Here is a 22,401-nt window from a genome sequence, read left to right as displayed (position 1 = left end):
TGGCCGATCACACACAATAGTCCAAGGCCAGTGTTCCCAGTCAGCTTTCCTCCTGGTGGTGATTCAAGGACTTAGGCTCCCTTCCTCCTGTGGCTCAGCCTTTCCCCGAGGCCTCACTATCCCAAGCAGAAGAGGAGAAAGGCAGCATTTTTTAACCTCCTTGTCTGGCAGAGACACACACATCCTTTGGTCACATTCTGTTGGCGAGAGAGTCACACAAGACCCCATGGAGATGCCAGGGGAGCTGAGAAATGCAGCCCTTGGCTGGCAGCTCCTTTCCAGTAACATCTCTGTTCCATGGACAGTGGGGGACAATCGGGAATGTTTGGTAGATACTCAACATTTTCTGCCATGGGGAGCTTGCACTTCTTCCCATTCAAGGAAAGACGCTTACCTGTCCAAATGGAAGAGAGGCAAGCGAAGTGTACTCCTCCGTTTCTTCACAGCCACAAGCTGAAGTCTGATGATCTCAAGCCAAAGCCAGTGCCTTGAAGACTTAGGCTGAAACAGAGCTGAAGACCATCAGCTTCTTAGAGAAGTTCACTACCTTTTCATTTTGTTGGAGACATGTAACTTCTGTCTTTTAAATGAACTGGATAGCAAAAAAGAAAAATGTGTTCATGTTTTCTAGGTAGGGAGTCTGTTTATTTGAATATTACCACAAACAAAGCAATGTACATATCCATCAAAAGGGGAATGGTCAAGTAAATTATATACAACCATGATAGGGAATAATATACAGCCACTGAAAGTCACATTGCAGAGGAATGTTAATTGACACGAGAAAATATACTTAACGTGTTCGGCTGAAAGAAGCAGGTAATCAAAGATAATAATTAAACAACTACTAATCAATTATGAATTAAAATTAAAAGAATTAACAGAACTACACACTCTTATTAAAAAAAAGAGGACTGTGATAGATTGCATTATTGTTCAAAAACACTCCCTGCCTTTTTTGTATGGGCTCCTCCCCATTGAGGTCAGCTTGGCCACTGTATTTGCTGAGCAGCAGCTGAAGTGATGTGGTCCTCCAGGAGACCCGCAGGTGGAGACTGCTTCTCCATCCTGAGTCCCAGATTCATGACGGTGGAGCAAAGCTGTAGCTGACCCACTGTGGACAGGTGATGCAAGCGAGAAATAAACATTGTCATCGTAAAACATGAATTTAGCTTATCCTAAAGTGGCACAGATGCTTCTTAAAAAATTAATGAGCATAACTGAGAGCTTGAAGCGACACGAAGGGGTTTCTTTTTATTTCGCCTCTTCAAAGAGAAACGTTTCTGTTTTTTGCTAGACCAGAAGATCTTTATTATACCATAAAAAGTATTATCTGCTAGTAGACATTCTTTTCTTCTGATAAAAAGAAAAATAATCTCAGCATGTTCTGACTGAACTTGACGTGTTCATGCTCCCAGAAGTCAGAGAGGAAGAGGCAGTGGGCAGTGCCTTAATGGGCTTCATCCTTTTCCAAGAATGCAAATAGCAATTTGAGTTCAAAAAAGAGATTCTGACAAAAATGAAAAGACCACGGCCTTTGAAATTAAATTAAAACCAGGCAGATCGTAAATAGTATAAAAACCAAGGTCACAGTAATGAATTTACATATGATGGATGCATTCACAGAGCAGGTCAAACTGAAGGATGCTGTTATCAGTTTAGCCAGTAACGCAGATCCTTCATGTAACAGGTAAAAATTATACAGTAATTGTAATTAAGTAGCAATGAAATTAAACGGAAAGTAAGGTAAGTAAAAGCTCATATGAGCATTCTATTGGACTTACGATATTTGTGAATAATATTAAAAGCAACTTCATGAAAAGGAACCCTCATACACTGCTGGTGGGAATGCAAACTGGTGCAGCCACTATGGAAAACAGTATGGAGATTCCTCAAAACACTAAAAATAGAACTACCATATGATCCAGACATCCCACTACTGGGTATTTATCCAAAGAGCCTGAAGTCAGGAATCCCAAAAGTCCTGTGCACCCCAATGTTTATTGCAGCACTGTTTACAATAGCCAAGACATGGAAGCAACCTAAGTGCCCATCAACAGACGAATGGATAAAGAAGATGTGGTACATATATACAATGGAATACTACTCAGCTGCAAAACAGAACAAAATCATTCCATTTGCAATAACATGGATGGCCCTTGAGAGAATTATGTTAAGTGAAATAAGCCAGCGAGAGAAAGATAATGTGTATGACTCCACTCATATGAGGAATTTAAAACTATGGACCAAGAACAGTTTAGTGGATACCAGGGGAAAGGTGGGGTGGGGGGTGGGCACAAAGGGTGAAGTGGTGCACCTACAACATGACTGACAAACATTAATGTACAATTGAAATTTCACAAGATTGTAACCTATCAATAACTCAATAAAAAAAATAATAATAAAAATAAATAAATAAAAAGGAAAAAAAAAGCAACTTCATGATTAACTGGTTATGGGAATAATAATTCAAACTTACAAGCTACACAGGAAAGGATCAGGGACCATGGTAAATTTTCCCACAATGTGTCACAGAGGGACAAAATGGTAAATCAGAAAAATTATTGCAAACACAATTGAAACATTATTATTCTTTTGTAGTAGGGGAGGTGAAAAAAACCTCTGATGAAATTTCCCCTGGCACACTGAGTGCGACTTTTGTTTGGGCAGTTGGGAAAAAGTCAGAATGAGTTAGAGAAAGACCAGAGAAGGCAATTAAAATGATCTCAGGATGGAGAGGCTATTGATGTAATGGCCAAACACGTACTTACCTACCATACGCTGAGCACGAGGCCAACATTATGAGGGGTATACAAATAATAATGCCAGTTACCATTTGCTGAATACTGTGAATACCATAGGTGACGTGCCGAGCACCTTAGTATTTGATCTATTTAAACCTCAAAACAGCACTATGTACACAGTAGGTTTTAATAGCAGAGACGGACAGCTGCTCACCAAAACTTGGTTTCTTTCCTTTCTGGGCTCACAGCTAGACCGCATTTTCCAGATTCCTTGCAGTTAGCTATGATCAAACTGCTAAAGAGAAAAAAACCCACAAAGACTAAAGATTGAGCTCTGAGTGGAAGAGAAAGCACACTGCATCCTCGGTAGGAGCAAAGGTTTTCTTAGCACTTAGCTTCAAAAAGGGACAAACTTTACAGAGCACCCACTGGGCACACACAGCACTGAATTAGATGCTTTTCATACGGGTGCAGGGAAAGTAAACCGACGTGGGCAAAGAGGAAGGAAAATGCAGCGTCTGATGTTTTTAGTCACTGAAGTCTTTCACACGTTGAAGAATGTCTGATACTAAAAAACTGGAACCCAGCCAAAAAGTTTTTTACAAAATATAACTACTCATGTTTTAAACTGCCTTCCCCATTTAGCATGTGCAATGCAATGCTTTTAGTATATTCACAGAGTTGTGCAACCAATGCCACAATCTAATTTTAGAACATTTTCATCCCCCTTAAAAAAAACTATATAACCGTCAATGGCAATTAACCCCTTTCCCTCACCATTTGTGTCCCCAGCCCCAAGCAAACACTAATCTACTCTCAGGCACTATAAGTTTGCTTATTCAGAATATTTCATATAAATGGAATCATACAACATGTGATTTATTTTGTGACTGGCTTCTTTCACCTAGTAAAATGTTTTCAAGGTTCATCCATGTTGTAGCATATATCAGTACTTCATTCTTTTTATTGTTGAATCATATTCTATTGTATGGATACACCACATTTTGTTTATCCATTCATCAGTTGTTGCACATTTGGGTTGTTTCCACTTTTTGGCTATTGTGAGTAATGCTTCTATGAACATTTGTGCACAAATTCTGTGCGTTTTCATTTCTCTTTGGTATATATTCCTAGGAGTAGAATTGTTGGTCACAGAGTAACTCCATGTTTAATCATCTGAGGAACAAGAGACTGTTTCCCAAAGTGGCTACACCACTTTACATTTCCACCAGCAACATTGGAGGGTTCCATTTTCTCCACATCCTGTCAACACTTGTTATTATCTGACTTTTTGATGACAGCCATCTCAGTGAGTGTGAAGTGGTATCTCTTTGTGGTTTTAATTTGTACTTCCCTAATGAAATGATATTGAATATCTTTTCTTGTGCTTATTTGCTACTTGTATATTTTCTTTGGAGAAAGGTCTATCCAATCCTTTGTTCACCTTTTAATTGTCTCTTTATTATTGAACTGTAATTTTTTTTTGAGTTTAAAAGCATTTTATTTTTAGAAAACCTACATGACATGCTTTTTCCTTAAAAACAATGCCTCTGCTCCAAATAAATTAAGGTCAAAATAAATGAAGAGCTCAAGATGACATCAGTCCCATTTGTCTAAGTCCTGGTGTTGTGTGGATGAAAGCAGCAGCCAGTTACGACAGGTGCAGATCCAAAGTTATAGCCAAATTTGTTAACATTTTTCCATTTCTAAACCATCCTTCAAGAAAATCATATATGGGGTTACACCATCCACACAGCAGTCCAGCAGAGCAGCCATGCCATCTGGATTCATGTTTTCACCAGCAAAGAACTGGCAGTTTTTGAAATTAGCAAGGATGGGCTTCATTGGTTCCGCAGCCCCTGTCACAAAAGGTTTTACTCTTTCTGGTCTCTGTTCTTCAAGTTTGCCTTTGATTGAGTTCATGGAATCTTGGTTGTACTTCTTGTAGGCTTCTTTTGTGAAGCTGGTTTCCTGCAAGTGATGGCTCATGATGAATTCTAATTTTTTTAAATATATTTTGGTACCAGTTCATTACCAGATGTACGATTTAAAAATATTTTCTCCCATTCTGTGCTTTGTCTTTTCACTTCCTCGAGAGTGTCCTTTGAAGCACAAAAGCCTTTAATTTTAAGAAATTCCAATTTATCTATTATTTCTTTTGAAACTTGTGCTTTTGGTTTTGTTGCCAAGAACTCATTGCCTAACTAAACATCATGAAGATTTACTCCTGTTTTCTTCTAAGATTTTTATAGTTTTATCTCTTACATTTAGGTCTTAAATCCATTTTGAGTTAATTTTTGTATATGCTGTGAGATAGGGTCATATTTTCTTCTTTTTCATGGGGATATTCAGTTGTCCTAGAACCATTTGTTGAAGACTATCCTTTTCCCCACGTAATTGTCTTGGCAAGCTTGTTGAAAATCATTTGACCCTAAATGAGACTGTTTATTTTCGGACTCTCAGTTCTGTTCCAATGATCTATATGTCTATCCTGTGACAAAGAGTACTAGTAAGTAATTAAGTGACTTGGAACTCTGCTCAAAACTGTTGTGGGCTTATAGCAATAATTGCTCCTAGCGATTCCTATACTTTTAGGCAACTCATCGTTTGCTTTAGAGTAAACTTTCCAAAAGTGATAAATGATAAACTCTCCCAAAAAAATCAAAGTGAATTAAGCTAAATTCCTTTGAGAAGGTTCTAAAAAAGTTCAAGACATTCTTGGGTATGGCAATATTTGAGCGAGAAATAACAGGCCTAGTTCACTCGCTCCATTGTTAACTAGAACGTCTCTCCCCCTCTCCTTAGGGAGGAGCATGCTCAAAGATGATCATCGCTAAAGTTGAGAAGGGCAAAATTTCCACTCGCATCAATTATTTTCTCTCCCTTGACCAAGCGTTGCGACGTCTCTAAAAGCCACAGAAAGTCCTGTAGCCTCTAGATGTTTTTGACCACCTTTCCAGAATGCAATTTGTTTCCTACCAAAGCTGAGAAGGAGGCGCGCAGTCACGCGATTCTTGCCCAGGCCCGCTCGTCTCCGGAGCGTCGCCCAGGCCTTAGGAACGCCAGGGTCCTGTTCGCCCAGAGCGCCACAGCCGGCCTCACCGCCCCTCTGCAGCTGGGGCTGCCCCTCGGGTCTCCCCCTATCTCCTCGCAGCGCGCTCCCGTGGCCTCGCCAAAACATGCGCACGACCAGGCCAAAGTTGCGCTTGTTCCCGCCCTCCTGGGCGCTGGCAGGGTCCATCCCGGGGCTGCTCGGCGAGCGGGCAGGGCACCCTGGGTTTTGCCCGACCGCGGGGCCCGAGGCCCCCAGCTCCCTGCGCCGGGACACTTGTCCTCTGCAGCGCGCAGTGGCGACGGCGGCTCAGAGACCCGAGGCGCCTGCGGCGGGGGAGCGCGCACAGGCTGCGCGGAGCCTGGCGGGCTGGACGGGGTGTGGCGGGGCGGAGGCGGACGCGCCGGGCACCACCCTCGCCTCGGCACACGGGCGGCGGCGGCGGCAGCGGCGGGCTCGGCTAGGGGACGCGCGGCGCAGACGCAGGCCGGGAGGACGCGGGGCTGCCGGGGCGCGCGGTGTGCGCGCGAGGAGGCGCGCGCTGCTTTCCTAGAAAGCGCCGCTCCACGCGCGGCCATGGGCTCCCTGTGTCGAGAAGTCCTCCTGGAGACCGTCCTGGGTAAGCCGAGGCCGCCCTCTCCGCGCGTTCGCGTGTGCCCGCTCCGCATGGCCCTGCCCCGGGCCGCGGCGCTTGGCCCGGGAGGGAGAAAAGCGCGCCCGGTGCCCAGAACAGAGATGCTTATCGTCCCCTGGGAATTTTGCTACGGAAGGAAAAAAACAAAAGACTCAGATTGAGGTTCCAAACCTGAGGCTCTGGCGAGGCGGCTGAGGGAGCCGGTGCTTCCCCGGCGGCCACGCTACCCTCGGATTGCGCCCACGGGGCGCGAATTCTTCACGTGCCGCCGGCTTGGAACCGGCGCGGCTGGTACCGCCCCCTAGTACTCCCACCCACGACCTTTAAGGTTAACTTAATAAGATTTAGTACTGAACTTTGACTTTCAGGAAGACAGGGCACCCGTCCCCGTTCCTCCGCCCCCCGTCCCCCGCGGCTGTAGGTGAGCACACAGGGCAGTAGACGCTGCTTGCGTTGGCCCGGCACAAGTGGCCTTGGTGGCCGCTGCTCATTTGGGATTTGGCGAAAACCATCAAACTCGAGTCCCATGTGCTCACTTAGCAAAATGTCCCAAGAACAATTATTGGTGTAATTCTCTCGGAGCTGTATGATTAAAATCAGAATTCCCAGACCAACGCTTGGGAAATGGCTAGAATCTCGCTGTTCATTATGAAACAAGCATTCCTCCGGCTTGGGAGGGGCGCCCTCCTAGGAACCTGATTTTGGGGGGGTTAGTAACGCTTGGGAGGACCCATTGTTCTGGCGCAGACAGCATCTCATAAGTACGTCGGGCGTGTAAAGCGAATTACCTTGCGTTAAGTATCGAGGGCACTAGGTGCTCTGTGCCTGATCTCATTTAATCCTAACAACTCCGAGAAGTGGTTAAAAGTACAATTTTGCTGATCAAGAAGGGGAGGCTGAGCGGTACCTTGGGAGAAAGGTACAACACTCGGTGGTTAGACAGCTACGTTTGGAGCCAGACTGCTTGGGTCTACGTTCACTCTGCTGTTTGCTACTTTCATGCCCATAGGCAATTACCTAACTTTCTGAGTTTCAGGAGTTTTTTCTTGTTTTTGCATTTGTAAGTGGGGAATAGACATAGTGTTAATTTCATAGGACATGGGTTGTGTGAGGAATAAGAGAGATGACCCCTGTAAATACTTAGCGCAGAGCCTAGCACATGATATAAGTGTCCAGTCGTTAATTATCGTTATTCTAGAAGATTGCACAGTCAGGAGTTGACGGAGGTGAAACTGACTTCGGATCTGGCTATTCCACTACCTGGTACTGTCTCCTAAGGGTTGGGTTTACAATAGTCTACTCACAAGAAACTGATGGTTGCGTCACTAACCTGCCTTTGGGTGTCGTCTGGAGTGGAAGGGGTCCTGCTGTTTGTTGCTCTTTTTGATTTTCATGATATTTCTCCTTATAGAAGAGGAGACCCAGGTAAGGAAATGTTATCACTTCAGGGTCCTGACAGGAAACCAAATTCAACAAAGATGGTCTAAATGAAGAGGCTTTCATAAAGGGACTACCTGCGAGGGTTAAAGGAACGAAGGAGGGTTGCTGAGGACCCGCAAGCAGGAAGCCGTTTTCCTCCTTGATGGACGTGATGGCAAGGGGAGGAATTCTAGTTAAGACCAGAGTCATGAAGGAGGCCGGCCAGCCGAGCGGTGGGGGTGCAGCAGCCTGGCTGCTGTTTGAAACAATGACAAAGTTACACTTTCTCTCTCTCTTTAAAAAAATTTTTTTCTAGGGTATGTCTTTTGGTCTCTCTGCCATGATATGGGACCAGTGATCTTTTACTTTCCTCTGCAAACCCTCGAACTCACTGGGCTTGAAGGTTTTGGCATAGCATTTCTTTCTCCAATATTCCTAACCATTAGTCCTTTCTGGAAATTGGTTAACAAGAAGTGGATGCTAACCCTGCTGCGGATGATTACTGTTGGTAAGATTTAAGATGTTTTTTACTTAAAAATCAAGTAAAATTATGTATACTGCTCTTTGAATACTACATTATTAAAAAAAGATTTCTCTTTCTCTTACTGCTACCTTGAAGAGTTTTAGTAGAGCTGGGAGGCTAGACCAAGTCAATGTATTTTACATTTCTCACTTTGCTGTCGGATTAGAAAAGCCTAAAAATCACTGAAGCGAGGAGAGGAAAGATACCTTGGTGAACAAGTCAACACTTGAACATATTGTGTTCTTTTTTCCAACTATGACTCAAAACTCAGAAGCCATTAAAAAAATTGTTAAATGATACTGCATGAAAATATGAAAATTATGCATGATGAATACCACAGTAAGCAAAGTCAAACAGCAAATTAGGAAAAATATTTGCAACTCTTTTAGTCAAAGGGCTAATTTCAGTAATATGTAGAATTTTTATAAATCAATAATAAAAAAGACCAACAACTCAATAGAAAAGGAAGCAACAGATACAATCAGTTTACTGGAAAGGAAATATAATTGGTTCTTAAAAATATATTAAAATGTGTAGAATACAAATTATATATACACCCACACATATTTATACATAGTTTCACATACCGGATTGGCAAAGAACAAAGTCTGATAATGCTGTATTGGAAGGGTGGGAAAACAGGTTCTTATACGTTGCTGGTGTGAATGTAAGTTGGGACAACTTCTGCAGAGGATAATTTAGCAATATTTATCAAAGTTACAAATATGTATATATTCTTTTACTCAGCAATTCCACTTCTAGGAATATATCCTACAGATACACTCATATGTGTAACATGATAAAAATACAATATTACTTAATCATTGCAGCAATATTTATAATAGCAAGATTAGAAATAACCCAAATGTCATCTATATAGATAGGTTAAATAAATTATGATTATGAAATTCGGAATACTATGCAGCTATATAAAAGAATGAGACCATTGTTTATGTAAGGAAGTGTAATGTTCTTCAAAATATTAGGCGAGAAAAAGGAAGCACTAAACAGTGCGTGAAGAATACTAACACTTGGGTTAGATGAAAATGTATTTAGTATTTAGTTGAACATGCGTTAAATAGCTCTAGAAGGATTTTTTAAAAAGCAACTGATAGCATTTTAGTTGCTTCCAGGGAGAAGAAAATGGTACCTAGAGACAAGTATGAAGGGCAACTTTGCACTGTATACCTTTTGAATTCTGAATTTGAGTATGTTACATTGCCAAAAACTAGCAACTGAAAAAATTTTAAATGTATATTTGCTATCACAAAAAATTGAGATTCTTAATATTGGTATTGAGAGACCTTGGAGAAGTCCTGGTAGTGAAAAACTCAGGAGGTGCATGGAGAAAAGATTTAAAAAACAAAAACACCAGACTCCAGTCTGGGTGAATCTGTAGCTAAAAACTCTGCATGTCTTGCCCTTCTGCAATAATGCAGTTGGTTTGTCTGAGTTTTCCAAGTGCATTTGTTCATGAACCGGGCTGTATGTTTCTTCTGTCTGGAAACAGTCGTTTGACTTTTTTCAGAAACAGTAACAGGAATCGCTAGGTAGCTGCCTTCTGCTTTTCTGTGCATCAGACCCAAAGAAGACAGAATACAGTTAGTGCGGTGAGTTCTGTGTCTGCCCACAAAGGTGGAGAGCTCCGGCTTTTAAAGAGCTTGGGCTCAGAAAGAAAAGTGGTAAATGCCACTGAAAAATGCACCCTTTACAAAGATGGTGTGCATAGGAATGGAAAGACAATATTTGACCATGAAATGTTCATCTCCAGAAGTAAGAGAAGTGAAACTTTCTACCCTGATTTGAGTAGATGGTCACTGAGTGAAACCGTCTTTGGCTTACTGTATCCTTCTATGAATTACTACGGCCTGAGTGTTGCAAGTTTCAGTTTCTCATCACATTCCTTGGCTGGCATTTACGAGAGTGATCTCATCAGTGACACGTTTTGGTTGCCTTTGCTCCGTGCTTCTGGTGCCAGGCTTACCTACGAAGCCACTGACTGAGCAGTTCCTGGGACCGTGTTTTATTAAGTCCAGTTCCGGCCCAGTAACTTGTGGTGGCTGTAAGGGATGTGATATTAAATGAGTCTGGGGAGGGTATGGTATTTGGGATGCTTCCTGTTGTCCCCCTTCCACCTCCTTCCTCCGTGAAAACCCATCACCTTGAGTAGAGGTAGAATTATATTTGAGAAGGTGGAGTAGGTGGGAAATGACTCGGAGTTGAGGATGAAGAGGCCCATTTCTGCCAGATACCCTTCCAGGTAACCCCTGAGTCTTGCTGATGCTCAACAGCGGCTGAAGTAAGCCATGACGTGACTTAAAACTCCCTTCAGATGCTTCTCAAGGCAAGGAAACAACTGGTTTTTGAAGAGTCCTAAGGTATCCTTACATAATACGGAGAAGATCTGAGTGTTACCTGCCTCCTCATATCTGTCGTCTCAGATATTTTAGCTTAATTACTGTGTAGTTAACTATTAAATTCGTTCATACTCCTTTTGATTCAGGTCATTTTTGACCTTAAAGATTTTGACCCACTAGAATGGCTATAATCAAAAAGACAGACCATAACGAGTGTTGGCAAGGACATGGAGAAATTGGACCCCTCACATATTGCTGGTGGGAATGTAAAATGGTGCACCTGCTTTGGAAAACAGTTTGACAGTTCCTCAAAATGTTGAACAGAGCTGTCATATGACCTGACAGCTCCGCTCCTTGGTATATGCCCAAGAAAAATCAAAACATACATTCACACAGTACCTTGTACACAAATGTTTATAGCAACACTATTCATAATAGCCAAAAAGTGGAAACAACCTGAATGCCCAACAACTGATGAATGGAGAAATGAAATGCTGTATATCCATGCCATGGAATCCTTGCAGTGGAATATTATTGAGCCATAAAAAGGAATGACATACCAATACATGCTACAACATGGATGAACCTTGAAAACGTTGTGCTAAGTGAAAGAAGCCGGTCACAGAAGGCTACATATTGTATGATTCTATTTATCTGAAATGCCCAGAATAGGAAAAGTCCATACAGCAGGAAGTAGATTAGTGATTGCCAGGGGCTGGGAGTCGGGCAGGGAGGAGGAAAAGGGAGTGGCTGCTAATAGGTATGGGTTTCTTCTTAGGGTGATTGAAAATATTCTGGAATTAGATATTGGTAAAAGTTGCACAACTTTGTGAATACATTAAAAACCATTGAGTTGTATACTTTAACATGATGAACTTTATGGTATGAATGATATCTCAATAAAAATTTTTTAAAAGATTTATACACACACAATTATATATTCACTCTATCTTCCTGAGTATAAAGATGGTATCAGACACAACAGTTATCAATGCAGATCACCGAGTACCAGTGCATGATTGCCAGAAACATTCAGCTCTCCTTAATTTGTTTGTAGGCAGCATAGCCTCCTTCCAGGCTCCGAATGCCAAACTTCGGATAGTGGTCCTCGCGCTTGGTGTGTCTTCGTCTCTGATAGTGCAATCTGTGACATGGTGGACAGGAAGTGGTTTGCAAAGGTATGGTTCGTCTCTTAGACCTGTAGACAAGCAAGTGTGATTAGTCACCAAAGGGAAAGTCGGGACCCAGAGTTCCAGTTTCGTATTTACCTTGTATATGGCCTTGTAGAAGTCTCATTTATTTCCTTTTCACAAAACCACGATGTGAATACTTGCCATTAGTTTTAATAATGTTTTCAGAATTAAAGAATTAGAAGAAGTCGCCTAGGTAATGGGCTTTATAAAGGCTATGTCATGTACATTCCTGCAAGTTACCAATAAGACTATTTCCTATGCTCATTCTATGAAACTGGAATTCGTAGAATTTCAATGGACATAGTACATTGAAACCACATAAAAAGTATGTTACAAATACTTTTGTACTTACAGGTACCTCAGAATCTGGGGATTTATTTTAGGACAGATTCTTCTTCTTGTTCTTCGCATATGGTACACTTCACTAAACCCAATCTGGAGTTATCAGGTGTCCAACAGAGTGATCCTGACCTTAAGTACCATAGCCACCCTTGATCGCATCTTCACAGGTAAGAGTATATCCAGTTTCTTTAAGGATTTTCTCTCTTGCTTAGTTTACCTTTCTTACCTGAATGTGACACATCTTGAAAGATAAAAATTATCTTTCTGTGCTATGTCTCCATTTCAACTTTTTCCCCTGAAATAGTCACTGGCACAGTCATGGTGGACTGTTATCTAAGCAGAAGGCACCTTTTTCTTGCCATTACAGAGGATGATAATAAAAAGCTGACTGTATCACTGGGCAGTGGGGGAGTAGAACCCGGCCTCATACTCCCAGCTGGCTTTCAGCTCTTTCTCCTCTTTCCCTCTGGACAGGCCTTCCAGGGTGGGATCCGTCACCCCCCTCCCTCCGTACTGACCCCAGTGTAGCTCTAACACTGTGGACTGTTATCTGTGAGCTGGGGCCGTGGGAACTACCTGGCATTGTTTTTTTTCCAGGTGTCTGAATATATTTAAACTCCAAGTCTAAAACTTGAAAAGAAAGGAAGTCTTGCCTATTCACACCACCTTTCAAATACCCTGTCGCTGTCTGGAGCTGACTTTCTCGGAGACAGGCACACACCCAGCTTGATGTTTGCTTCATATGCTAACTCGAGACCCTTCTGAAAAGAAGAGAGAAGTGTTACTAGATTCTAATTAACTTGCTCCTGGCTTTTTGTGTCACTCTCACTGAGTCACTGTTCTTTTGTAAATACAAGGAGAAATCTCACAGACTGATGGAAGTGTAGAGGGTTTTGGCTCAGTGCGAACAGAATGCTGTATAATCCCCCTTTGGCCCCAATTTTGGCATGATATGAGGGTAGTGAGAAGAGGGGGACATCACGCAAGTAAATTACTCAAGTGACGTTAGTATTAGTTGGAGCATTTAGACCTCCGTCTAGTGCCCTAATATGTTCTATATTTTATAAAACACTAACATCTAGAGGTGGAAACTCAGGCAGCAAATTTCACAGGTACAGCCTGATAAGGATCTGAACTTGGGGTGTAATTTACATTTCCTGACTTGAGTTTTCTTCTGTCTCGCCTCTTGTAAATTTACATGACCCAGTTGTTGCTCCCTTCCTGTTTTTGCCCTGTGCCCCATTTACAAAACTCAAGACTTCTCGCCAGCTTCTCTAGCATTTCTGATGTTACCAGGAGTTTTTTGTAGTTTTATTGAAGATCGGCTGGGTCCTGGGGGAGGGGTCACCCGCCGTAATACACAGCAAATTCGTTTTAGATATCTCTCTTCTCCGAAGACTGTCTGCTTAGCCTCCAGGCCCTGGCCACCCTTCTGTCTGTACCACCCTGTGCCTCATCCCCATAGCTTTCAGCTCTGCTCCTCCTTCCTTTGACTCCTTTTTTGGCAGAATGGCTTTCTTCCTCCTTGTAAAATAGGGCTGCCAGCCCCCCAGGCAGACCCTGAGGCTTCCTTCTATCCCGCAGAGGGCTTCACAGCGTCACAAGCATCTGCCCAACAGCCTCTCTGTTCCTACAGAGAAATTCTCCTGCCAGCATTTTCTCCAGGTGTTACATTATGTGAAGTCAGTGGTGCAGTGAATTGAGACCTGTTGGTTCAACAGTCCCCTGAAGTGTATGGTATAGCTCAGTACACAGGTGCTGGAGCCAGACTGCCTAAATTCCAGCCGCACTTTCTCTTTACTAGCTGTGTGATCTTGGACAAGTTACTTGTTCTCTCTGTGCCTCAGTTTTCTAACCGGTAATGGGATTAGTAATAGAGCCTGCCTCATGAAGTTGTGAAAGTTAAGTGAGCTCCTATAAAGGGCTTGAAAGAGGGCGTGGCACGCAGTCTCTGCTCAGGCAATGCGCTGTTAGGACTCTGGATACACAGAGCGTTAGGTGGAAGCCCTCTTCTTTTGGGAGGGAGCAGCCTGGTGTACTGGAAATTTTCCACTCAAGCAGGACTGCATTTGTCCCCTGAACATACCGTTCACTGTTTCTGCATATATTTTTGCTCCTGCTGTGAACTTCACATGAAGTAAATAACTTTCCGCCTTTTCACTTGTCAAATTCCAAGATGCTCTGTTCCCTCTAAAGCCTGCCTGATCCAGCCTGCCTGAGGTCCTCGCTCTCTGCCCAGCTCTCAGCACGTTCTGCTTTGTGTTGTAGGTTCATGTGTCGTCTCCCCTTCTAAAGTAAGCTCCTGGAAGCCAGTCACATTTCTTACTTGCTAAAGTCTGTTAAATGCAGAGGGTAAATTTCCATGTAACTGACCCTTTTCCATTTTTGTTCTAGATGGTGACTGCAGTAAACCTGAGGGGAAAAAGACTGGCGAGGCAGCCAAGGGGATGGCCTCTAGACCTAACTGGTTGTTGGCGGGGGCTGCCTTTGGCACTCTCATATTCCTCACCCACTGGGTGTTTGGAGAGGTCTCCCTCGTTTCCAGATGGGCAGTGAGTGGCCATCCCCATCCAGGGCCGGATCCTAACCCGTTTGGGTGAGTTTGGGTTTGGAAGCAATCAAGAAATTGGCTGTTATGGTTGAGGGAAGAAATACCTCCTTGGTTGAGCAGCTAGATCTGTGCTAGCCAGATATTTCATATTCCACTCTCCCTAGATATCAGAAACATTGAGTAAGAGGTTCTGGGAGCCCCTGCCAGGGAGTAGGAGAGCATTCTTAGTGGCCGGAAGGCATGACGTTCTCTGTTCTTTTCCTCTAGACTCCCTCCCCACACCCCCTACTGCTGCCTCGCCACCATTACAGTTATTGGTATTTGGTAGGGCAAGACCAGAGTGTACTGATGGGAGATACAGGATTGGCAGCCTGAGCATAGCTCTCTGTTCTCTCCGAAGGAGGGAGCCTGGGAGATCTCTGATCCTCTGGTAGTTTGGGACTTGCTCCAACCACGGGGCACCTAGGGAGGTAGCAGTCTTGCATTTAAGTGTTAGTCCATGTGTTCTGTCCTCATCAACCCTTTGTGTGTTCTTCCTGGCACTTCTTTTTTCCCATGCCAGACCCAGTCTTTCGTGTAAAAAGATTCGAGAAACCCTTAAAGCATCTGCCTCAGATACCTGTTTTTTCTTAAAGTGCTGAAATTCCCACATTTGGATCTTTCCCCAGCAGACATCTGGGCATATCCCACCGGCTTCTCATACTCAGCATGTCCAAGTCTGGACTCAGGAGTTCCCAGGCCCCAAACATGTTGCTCCTCCTCCAGGCCTTGGTTCACTCTATCCATCCACCCCATCATCTGAGCCAGAAACCACAAGTCATCCTAGAGTTCTGTGTCTTCCTCCTTTTCTGCATCTTTGGCATTAAGTCCAGTTGATTCTACCACTTCTTTCAGATCTGTGCCTCCCTCCCTTTCCCCAACCATATCTGCCTTAGGGGAGTCCTTACCATCTTTCATCCAGGCTCTTGCTGTTTCTCCTGATGGTCCCTCTCCAGAATGATCTCTCTAAAATGCAAATCTGACTCCATCACTCCCTTGCTTAAAATCTGTCAGCAGTTTTTTTTACCCCCAATACCAGGTCATATGAGACTGGATCTGCCCCGCACCGTCCGCTTTTACAAATGCTCCCTGCCTTATCTCTGTGCTGCACCTGGGCTGAAAGCACTTGCAGTTCCTTAGAAGTGCCAGACTGTTCCACTCCTCCATCTGCGTGTATGTGCTCTTTCGTCTGCCTATCCTCCCTTGTCTTCCTTAAGGTCTTGGCAAGCTCTTATTCACCCTTCAAAACCCAGCTCAAGCATCTCTTCCGTGAAGTCTTCTCTGATTATCCCAGGGGTCCCTTTATGCCACATACTATCTTGAATCCCCCCCAATATCTCTTATTATTATTCTGTATTACACATTTTTTAATATTACAGTTATTTTACACCTTTCTTCCTCTCTAGACACTAACCTCCTTGAGGACAGGGAGTGAGAGAAGAACTAATGTTTGTGATGTACTCTGTGTCAGACACTGAGCTAGGAAGTTTACATATGTTATCTCATTCAGAGTCTGTGTCTTTTTGATCTTGGATACTCAGCATACTTGGGAGGAAGAGAGAGAAAGAAGAAAGGCACAAAGGAAGAGATGGGAAGGGAAGGAGTTTATTCTCGTATTAAAGCTTTGTCTCCAAAGTTCCCTGTGAAAACAAGCATAAGAGGTGTGAAAGAGCAAAAGGAGAGCCGGACCAGGAATCCAAGGTGGGGCTCGAGGGCTGGAGTCGTGGTTGGCCAACAGCAACTCACCATTCAACCTTGGACCAGTCACATTACATCCCTGGCCTTGTTTTTCTCACCTGTAAAATGAGAGTTTTCTGTTCAGACATCTTATGATTCTGTATGTTAGAGTGAGACATTGAAGGTGGAAATGCAACCCATGAGATCGGTGGAAGATTGGTTTCTTGAGATGTCAATAGCTACTCTAAGAGAAAAAAAGTCTTCTAGATCAAATAGGTTTATAAAATATTGCATTTTATATTCCTTTCTTTGTGATTCACAATGCGTGTTATAGCATATTAGAGACTCTAGAGAATTTCTCAAACTTATTTGAAGATGAAATTCCTGTTTTTTTTTTTCCTGAGCAAGATTAGCCCTGAGCTAACATCTGTGCCAGTATTCCTCTATTTTATATGTGGGTCACCACCACAGCATGGCTGACAAGTAGTGTAAATCTGCACCCAGGATCTGAACCCACGAACCTGTGAGCTGAGGTGGAGCACACAGAACTTCACCACTAGGCTAGGGCGCCAGCCCCTGTTTCTAGAACACCTATTAACATCTCATAAAATTGCTGTTTCTCAGAACCCTGTTTGAGAAATGTTGCATAAGACCGTCGTCACCCATGACCATCAGAGTAGGAACTGCTTTCTAAAATTCACTAGATTCTACTCAAGGGAATGGGTCATAGATAAGTTTTGATGGGATAAAGATGTGAGAGATGGGTGAAAGGGGAGAGAGAGGCTCAGAGGGTGTTGAAGGGACTCTGGGGGACCAAAGGATCAGTGCCGACCATAGCTCCTGGGAGAAGAGGGAGCCGGACAAACGGTGTCTTAGTCACTTGTTCCAGCTTCCCATCAGCCCACCCCAGCACTCCGGACCTGTTACTCTTACTCTTCTGTAGCACTTTCCATCTTCTGATATCCTGTGTTGCTTGCTAATTGTGTTTATTGTCTGTGTCCCCCCCCCCCCCCACTAGAATGTGAGCCCTGTGGAGAAAAGGGCTCTTTGTTCGTTGATATATCCTGAGCCCCTAGAACAGAGCCTGGCACATAGTAGGTACTTGTAAACGTTTGTTGTTGAATTGAGGATAGAGAAAGATCACCTGTCCTCCATGGCCTTTCCTCACATCTGGTCTTCTGTAGACCCTGGACGATCCTTAACCTTAGGAGGTGGGGGGAGGTGGGAGGGCAGCTCACTCCAGAGCCTGAGGGCCTTTTTTTTTTTTTTGAGGAAGATTAGCCCTGAGCTAACATCTACCACCGATCCTCCTCTTTTTGCTGAGGAAGACTGGCCCTGAGCTAACATCCGTGCCCATCTTCCTCTACTTTATATGTGGGACGCCTACCACAGCATGGCTTGCCAAGCTGTGCCATGTCTGCACCCAGGATCCGAACTGGTGAACCCTGGACCACCGAAGCAGAACATGTGCACTTAACCACTGTGCCACCAGGCCGGCCTCTGAGGGCCCTTTGTGGATTCTCAGTCCCACGTGGGCCACTATGTGTGACGTCAGGCAGGTTACCTAAGTGGTCTTTCCCCCAGTGTCCTCCTCTGCAAAATGGGGATAATAATAGCATTTGTCTTACAGAGTTGTGAGGATTAAGTGAGCTAAAATATGTAAAAATCTTAAAACAGTGCCTGGTGTGTAGTAAGTGCTATGTTTTTTAGCTTAATTTATGTTATAACTACTTAATTGAGTGCCATGTCATAAGCTATTATTGCTGTTGGATTTTTCCCTAAAGTTCAGTTAAATTCTTTTTTTCTCCTCCTCCTAATTTTTGCCAAAGTAGCTAAAGAATGAGATAGCTTGTAGTTGTTTTAAAAAACACAACTCTCATTTATGAAGCTGACACCAGTCCCAGGAAGGCAGTGACTGTAGATGAAAGCAGTATTGAGGTAGAGAAAAGAAAGAAAACAGGCAAACTGAAGAGAAACTGTTCCCAATGACTTTTTCTTTTGGTGTTTGGCAGTCATTTAAAATGTCACTTGGCCAATATGGACTATAATTTAATAGTCTGAGAAAACTCAATTACTGTGTTTGCGTTGACCATGAAAGATGACTATGAAAGATAGCACTTTTCTCAAGTTGGAGTAGTTATTACTTTAATGTTCTGAATGTATATAATCTTGGTCCCCAATGGGCGCTCATCTCATTGGTTGTTCCACACTCATGTTATGTCTTGGATGTACCAAGAGGTAGGAGATATATTTCTGTTTTCTATTTGAGACAATGAAATATTAATAATGTCAGATGTCCTGTAGCCTGTCATTTTTTCACAGAGGTGTAATTCTGCTGTGCTTGGCGAGCGGATTGATGCTCTCGGCTTGTTCACGGTTTCCTGGTACCGGTGTAATCTGGTGGGTTACAGGTATGTGGAGCTGACCTGCAGATATGCCCGTCGTTCAGCTCAGCTGTCCAGTTCACTTGCAGGCATGTGCACCTAGACTGGAAGTAGATGACCCAGGCAGCCGTACAAATAGGTGCTGTTGCCACGTGGGCTATTCTAAACAGCTATAGCTGCTGGAATCCAGATGTCACCATGCTTTCCAGTGACTCCTGGCTGCAGGTTCCTACTTCCTCCATTTCATTTTCCCTCTCCTCCTGTAGCTGTCTCCTTCCCCCCGACTATGCTGACATGATCTCCCCCATCTCCCCACACGTGTGTCAGTCACAGATTTACCGCAGGTCTGAGGAGATGGAGGGTTGTACATCGCCACGTTGCCAGCCCTCTTCCCCTCGCCGAGATCCCTCTCTTCTCTGGTTTTCAGGAACGCCCTCCATTGGAACTCCATCATGCAGTTCAATTTCCTTTTCTCTTTTACGTGGAAGAGTTTAGCTCCTCACCCGTCTGCTCAGCTTTGGGGTCCATGTTTGCTTATTCAAAGGCTTGGACCCTCTGCTCCCCATCACTGCCTTTAGGATCACAGAATATTGGTGAAAACTATCATATTTCAGGAGCAATCTATTTACTTTCCCACAACTGAATTATGCCACTCTTCTCCCTTCCCCTTGAAAGGCAGAAATGATTAGAGTCAGTTTTGGTGTTAAGTTAAAAACCCCCCATTCTGTGACAGAGCAAGTACTATATTTGGTTTCTGTGAGGAGAAACGTCCTTATACACATTAATTAAGCAGGTGGTTCAGAGTGTTGCACTAGAGGCTGTGTGTGGGTTGTGAGACTATGTATATCGGTAACAGAAGATGTGGGTTGAATAAGAATGAGTAAATTTCTGTGCGCTCTGAGGTCCACCGCCCTTGCATGGAAACGTGTGTAATGAGTTAGGCTGCTCAGTTAATGAGGTTCACCAGGCCCTCGACCTCCTGGGGATGTGTGAACACACTGTTGCAGTTGTGTTGAGCTGTTTTCACTTGCTCCTGTGTTTTCTAGTAGGCGTTCCATATGGACTCTGTGGAAGTTTGTGTGAATATAATATAGGAGTAACCTTTCTTCTTACCAGAGATACGCCTCATGAGATTCCTCAAGAAAGGGCCAGATCACTTTGTAAATGCTGTTTGCGTTGAGCATAGATAGCTTTTTAATCTGTTTGCAATTGGGAAAAGGAAGGTGAGCTACAATGAAAGATTGTTCGGCATTTATAGCATGCTGAATATAAGCAAAATGCCGGGCAGGTGATTATCAGCTTCATTTTAGACATGGGAAACCTGAGATTCACAGAAACGTGAACTATTAGTTAAGGAACAGAAAAGCTGTGAATTTATAGTATTATGCTTATACTTATTTCCCCAGATAAGAAAGGTCCTAGCCTTGAGAGTCCAACCTAATCTCTTTGAAGTATTAAATAGTAGTTTAAAAGGCCCTTGGGACAAGCAGATTTAAGGCTTCTAATAGGCTATTTGCAGTAGACAGGAAAGCAGGGCCATAATTCGTCTGTTTCATCTCCCTCTCTGATCGCCTGCTCACCTGAAATAAGTTGGAGCTCACACTTAATTATCTAAAGATGGTGCCCACTTTTTCACTGTGATTCATTTCTGGAAACCACATCATAAAGCAGAGTGTAGAAAAAGCAATCATATCTTTTCATTGTACAGTTAAAGTTGGCGAGCCCAACTGGGTCTCGGCATGAAATTAATTATGGCAGTGACCAATAGAATTTCATAAATGCAAACATACAGGAGCTTTAAATCTTGATGGCAATTAAATTAGGAAAATCAAAGCCCTATTGAAAAAAAAGACATGTGTAAACGCATTGATAGGACCCCAGTGTACTATGTAGTGTGCCTACAACTTCATTGTATAAACAATTTGATCTGTGGAAAGCTAACACACTGGTTATTATAAGTATTGGAGTATTCAGTTACCGTTAATTCTACTTTGTGTCTTAGATGTTGTAAAGATTTAGGGGACAGTATTTGGAAGGACTCAGTCTCAAACAAAAAACGGTTGAAGTAGACAGTCAAGTGAAAAAGGCAGAGTGACTGACAGTGTGTGTCATATGCCACCACTGGTGCACAAAAAGGGAGGGGAATGCACATGTATGTATTTCTTCCGATGCATAGGAAGGATGCAGAAGAAGATGTTAACATTGGTTGCCTTTACAAAGGGGAACTAGTGGGTGACAGGGGTCAGAGGGACTCTTTTGTGTGTGTGTGAGGAAGATTGGCCTGAGCTAATGTCTGTGCCAATCTTCCTGTTTTTGCTTGAGGAAGATTGTCCCTGAGCTAACATCTGTGGCAGTCTTCCTCTACTTTGTCTGTGGGACACCACTACAGCGTGGCTTGATGAGCGATGTGTAGGTCCACACCCGGGATCCAAACTCGTGAACCCCGGGCCACTGAAGTGGAGTGCACAAACTTAACTACTGCACCACCAGGCCAGCCCCAGAGGGACTCTTTTTTTACCTTTTGAATTTATAACCTATTTAAAAATACAATTTTAGTGGATTTAAAAATATACAGCCTATTTAAAAGTAGTATTTAAATTAAAAATAAAAGCAATAACAGTCAAGGGAAATTTGAAGAAATGTTTTCTTTCCCTCCAGATAATTCTTTGTAGTAACACAGAAGCAACAAAGTCATTCTGATGTCTTTAGAATATCAAATGAGGACTCATTCTTCTAAAAAATAGTCATTGTAAGTTGGTAAATAGGAAAAATTTACTTCCACTAATAATCAAATAAGTGAAATTCAAAATGTGATACTATTTTCATCATTAATTTGGCAAAGATTTTCAGAAAGAAATAATTCTTTTTAAAGATTCATCCTGAGCTAACATCTGTTGCAAATCTTCCTCTCTTTTTTTTTCACCCTCTCCAAAGCCCCGGTACACAGTTGTATATTCTAGTTGTAAGTCCCTCTAGTTCTTCTGTGTGAGCTGCTGCCACAGCATGGCTACTGACAGATGAGTGGTGTGCTTCTGCACCCGGGAACCAAACCCGGGCTGCCAAAGTGGAACACGCCAAACTTTAACTACTAGGCCATGGGGGCTGGCTCTAGAAAGAAATAATTTTGGCATGGTTCAAAAGGTGAGTTTCTGGAGGAAATGGAGATTGGTGTAACCTCTCAGGAAAGCAGTTGACCACAAGTAATGACTCTTTAAGATGCCTTTAGGGGCCAGCCAGGTGGCGGAGCAGTTAAGTTCGCACATTCTGCTTCTTGCTGGCCCAGGGTTCACCAGTTCAGATCCCAGGTGCGGACATGGCACCGCTTAGCAAAAGCCACGCTGTGGCAGGCATCCCACATATAAAGTAGAGGAAGATGGGCATGGTTGTTAGCTCAGAGCCAGTCTTCCTCAGAAAAAAGAGGAGGATTGGCAGTAGTTGGCTCAGGGCTAATCTTCTTCCAAAAAGAGAAAAAAAATAAATAAAATG

At 43.3% G+C, this 22,401-nt stretch overlaps 1 protein-coding gene across 10 annotated transcripts in view; it reads left to right on the top strand.

Annotated features, from left to right (window-relative positions):
• Window positions 1-6,215: 6,215 nt before the first annotated feature.
• Window positions 6,216-22,401, top strand: part of CWH43 (cell wall biogenesis 43 C-terminal homolog) — a 68,902-nt gene continuing 52,716 nt past the window's right edge. For 2 of the 10 annotated variants that reach the window (XM_070263866.1, XM_023638111.2), the window contains exons 1-6: window positions 6,217-6,415; window positions 8,166-8,357; window positions 11,787-11,907; window positions 12,277-12,431; window positions 14,659-14,860; window positions 18,854-18,942. In XM_070263866.1, the coding sequence (XP_070119967.1) occupies window positions 6,373-6,415; window positions 8,166-8,357; window positions 11,787-11,907; window positions 12,277-12,431; window positions 14,659-14,860; window positions 18,854-18,942 (802 nt within the window). In that variant the 5' untranslated portion in view covers window positions 6,217-6,372. Of the gene's footprint in view, window positions 6,416-7,298; window positions 7,350-8,165; window positions 8,358-11,786; window positions 11,908-12,276; window positions 12,432-14,658; window positions 14,861-18,853; window positions 18,943-22,401 lie in introns of those variants that run through there. The other 8 variants (XM_023638113.2, XM_023638110.2, XR_011437590.1 and 5 more) reach the window with 7 other exon arrangements.

Source organism: Equus caballus, chromosome 3, assembly GCF_041296265.1.
Source record: "Equus caballus isolate H_3958 breed thoroughbred chromosome 3, TB-T2T, whole genome shotgun sequence".
NCBI lineage: Eukaryota > Metazoa > Chordata > Mammalia > Perissodactyla > Equidae > Equus > Equus caballus.
The sequence above is the reverse complement of the archived record's forward strand: the minus strand, read 5'-3'. Positions and strand labels throughout refer to the sequence as shown.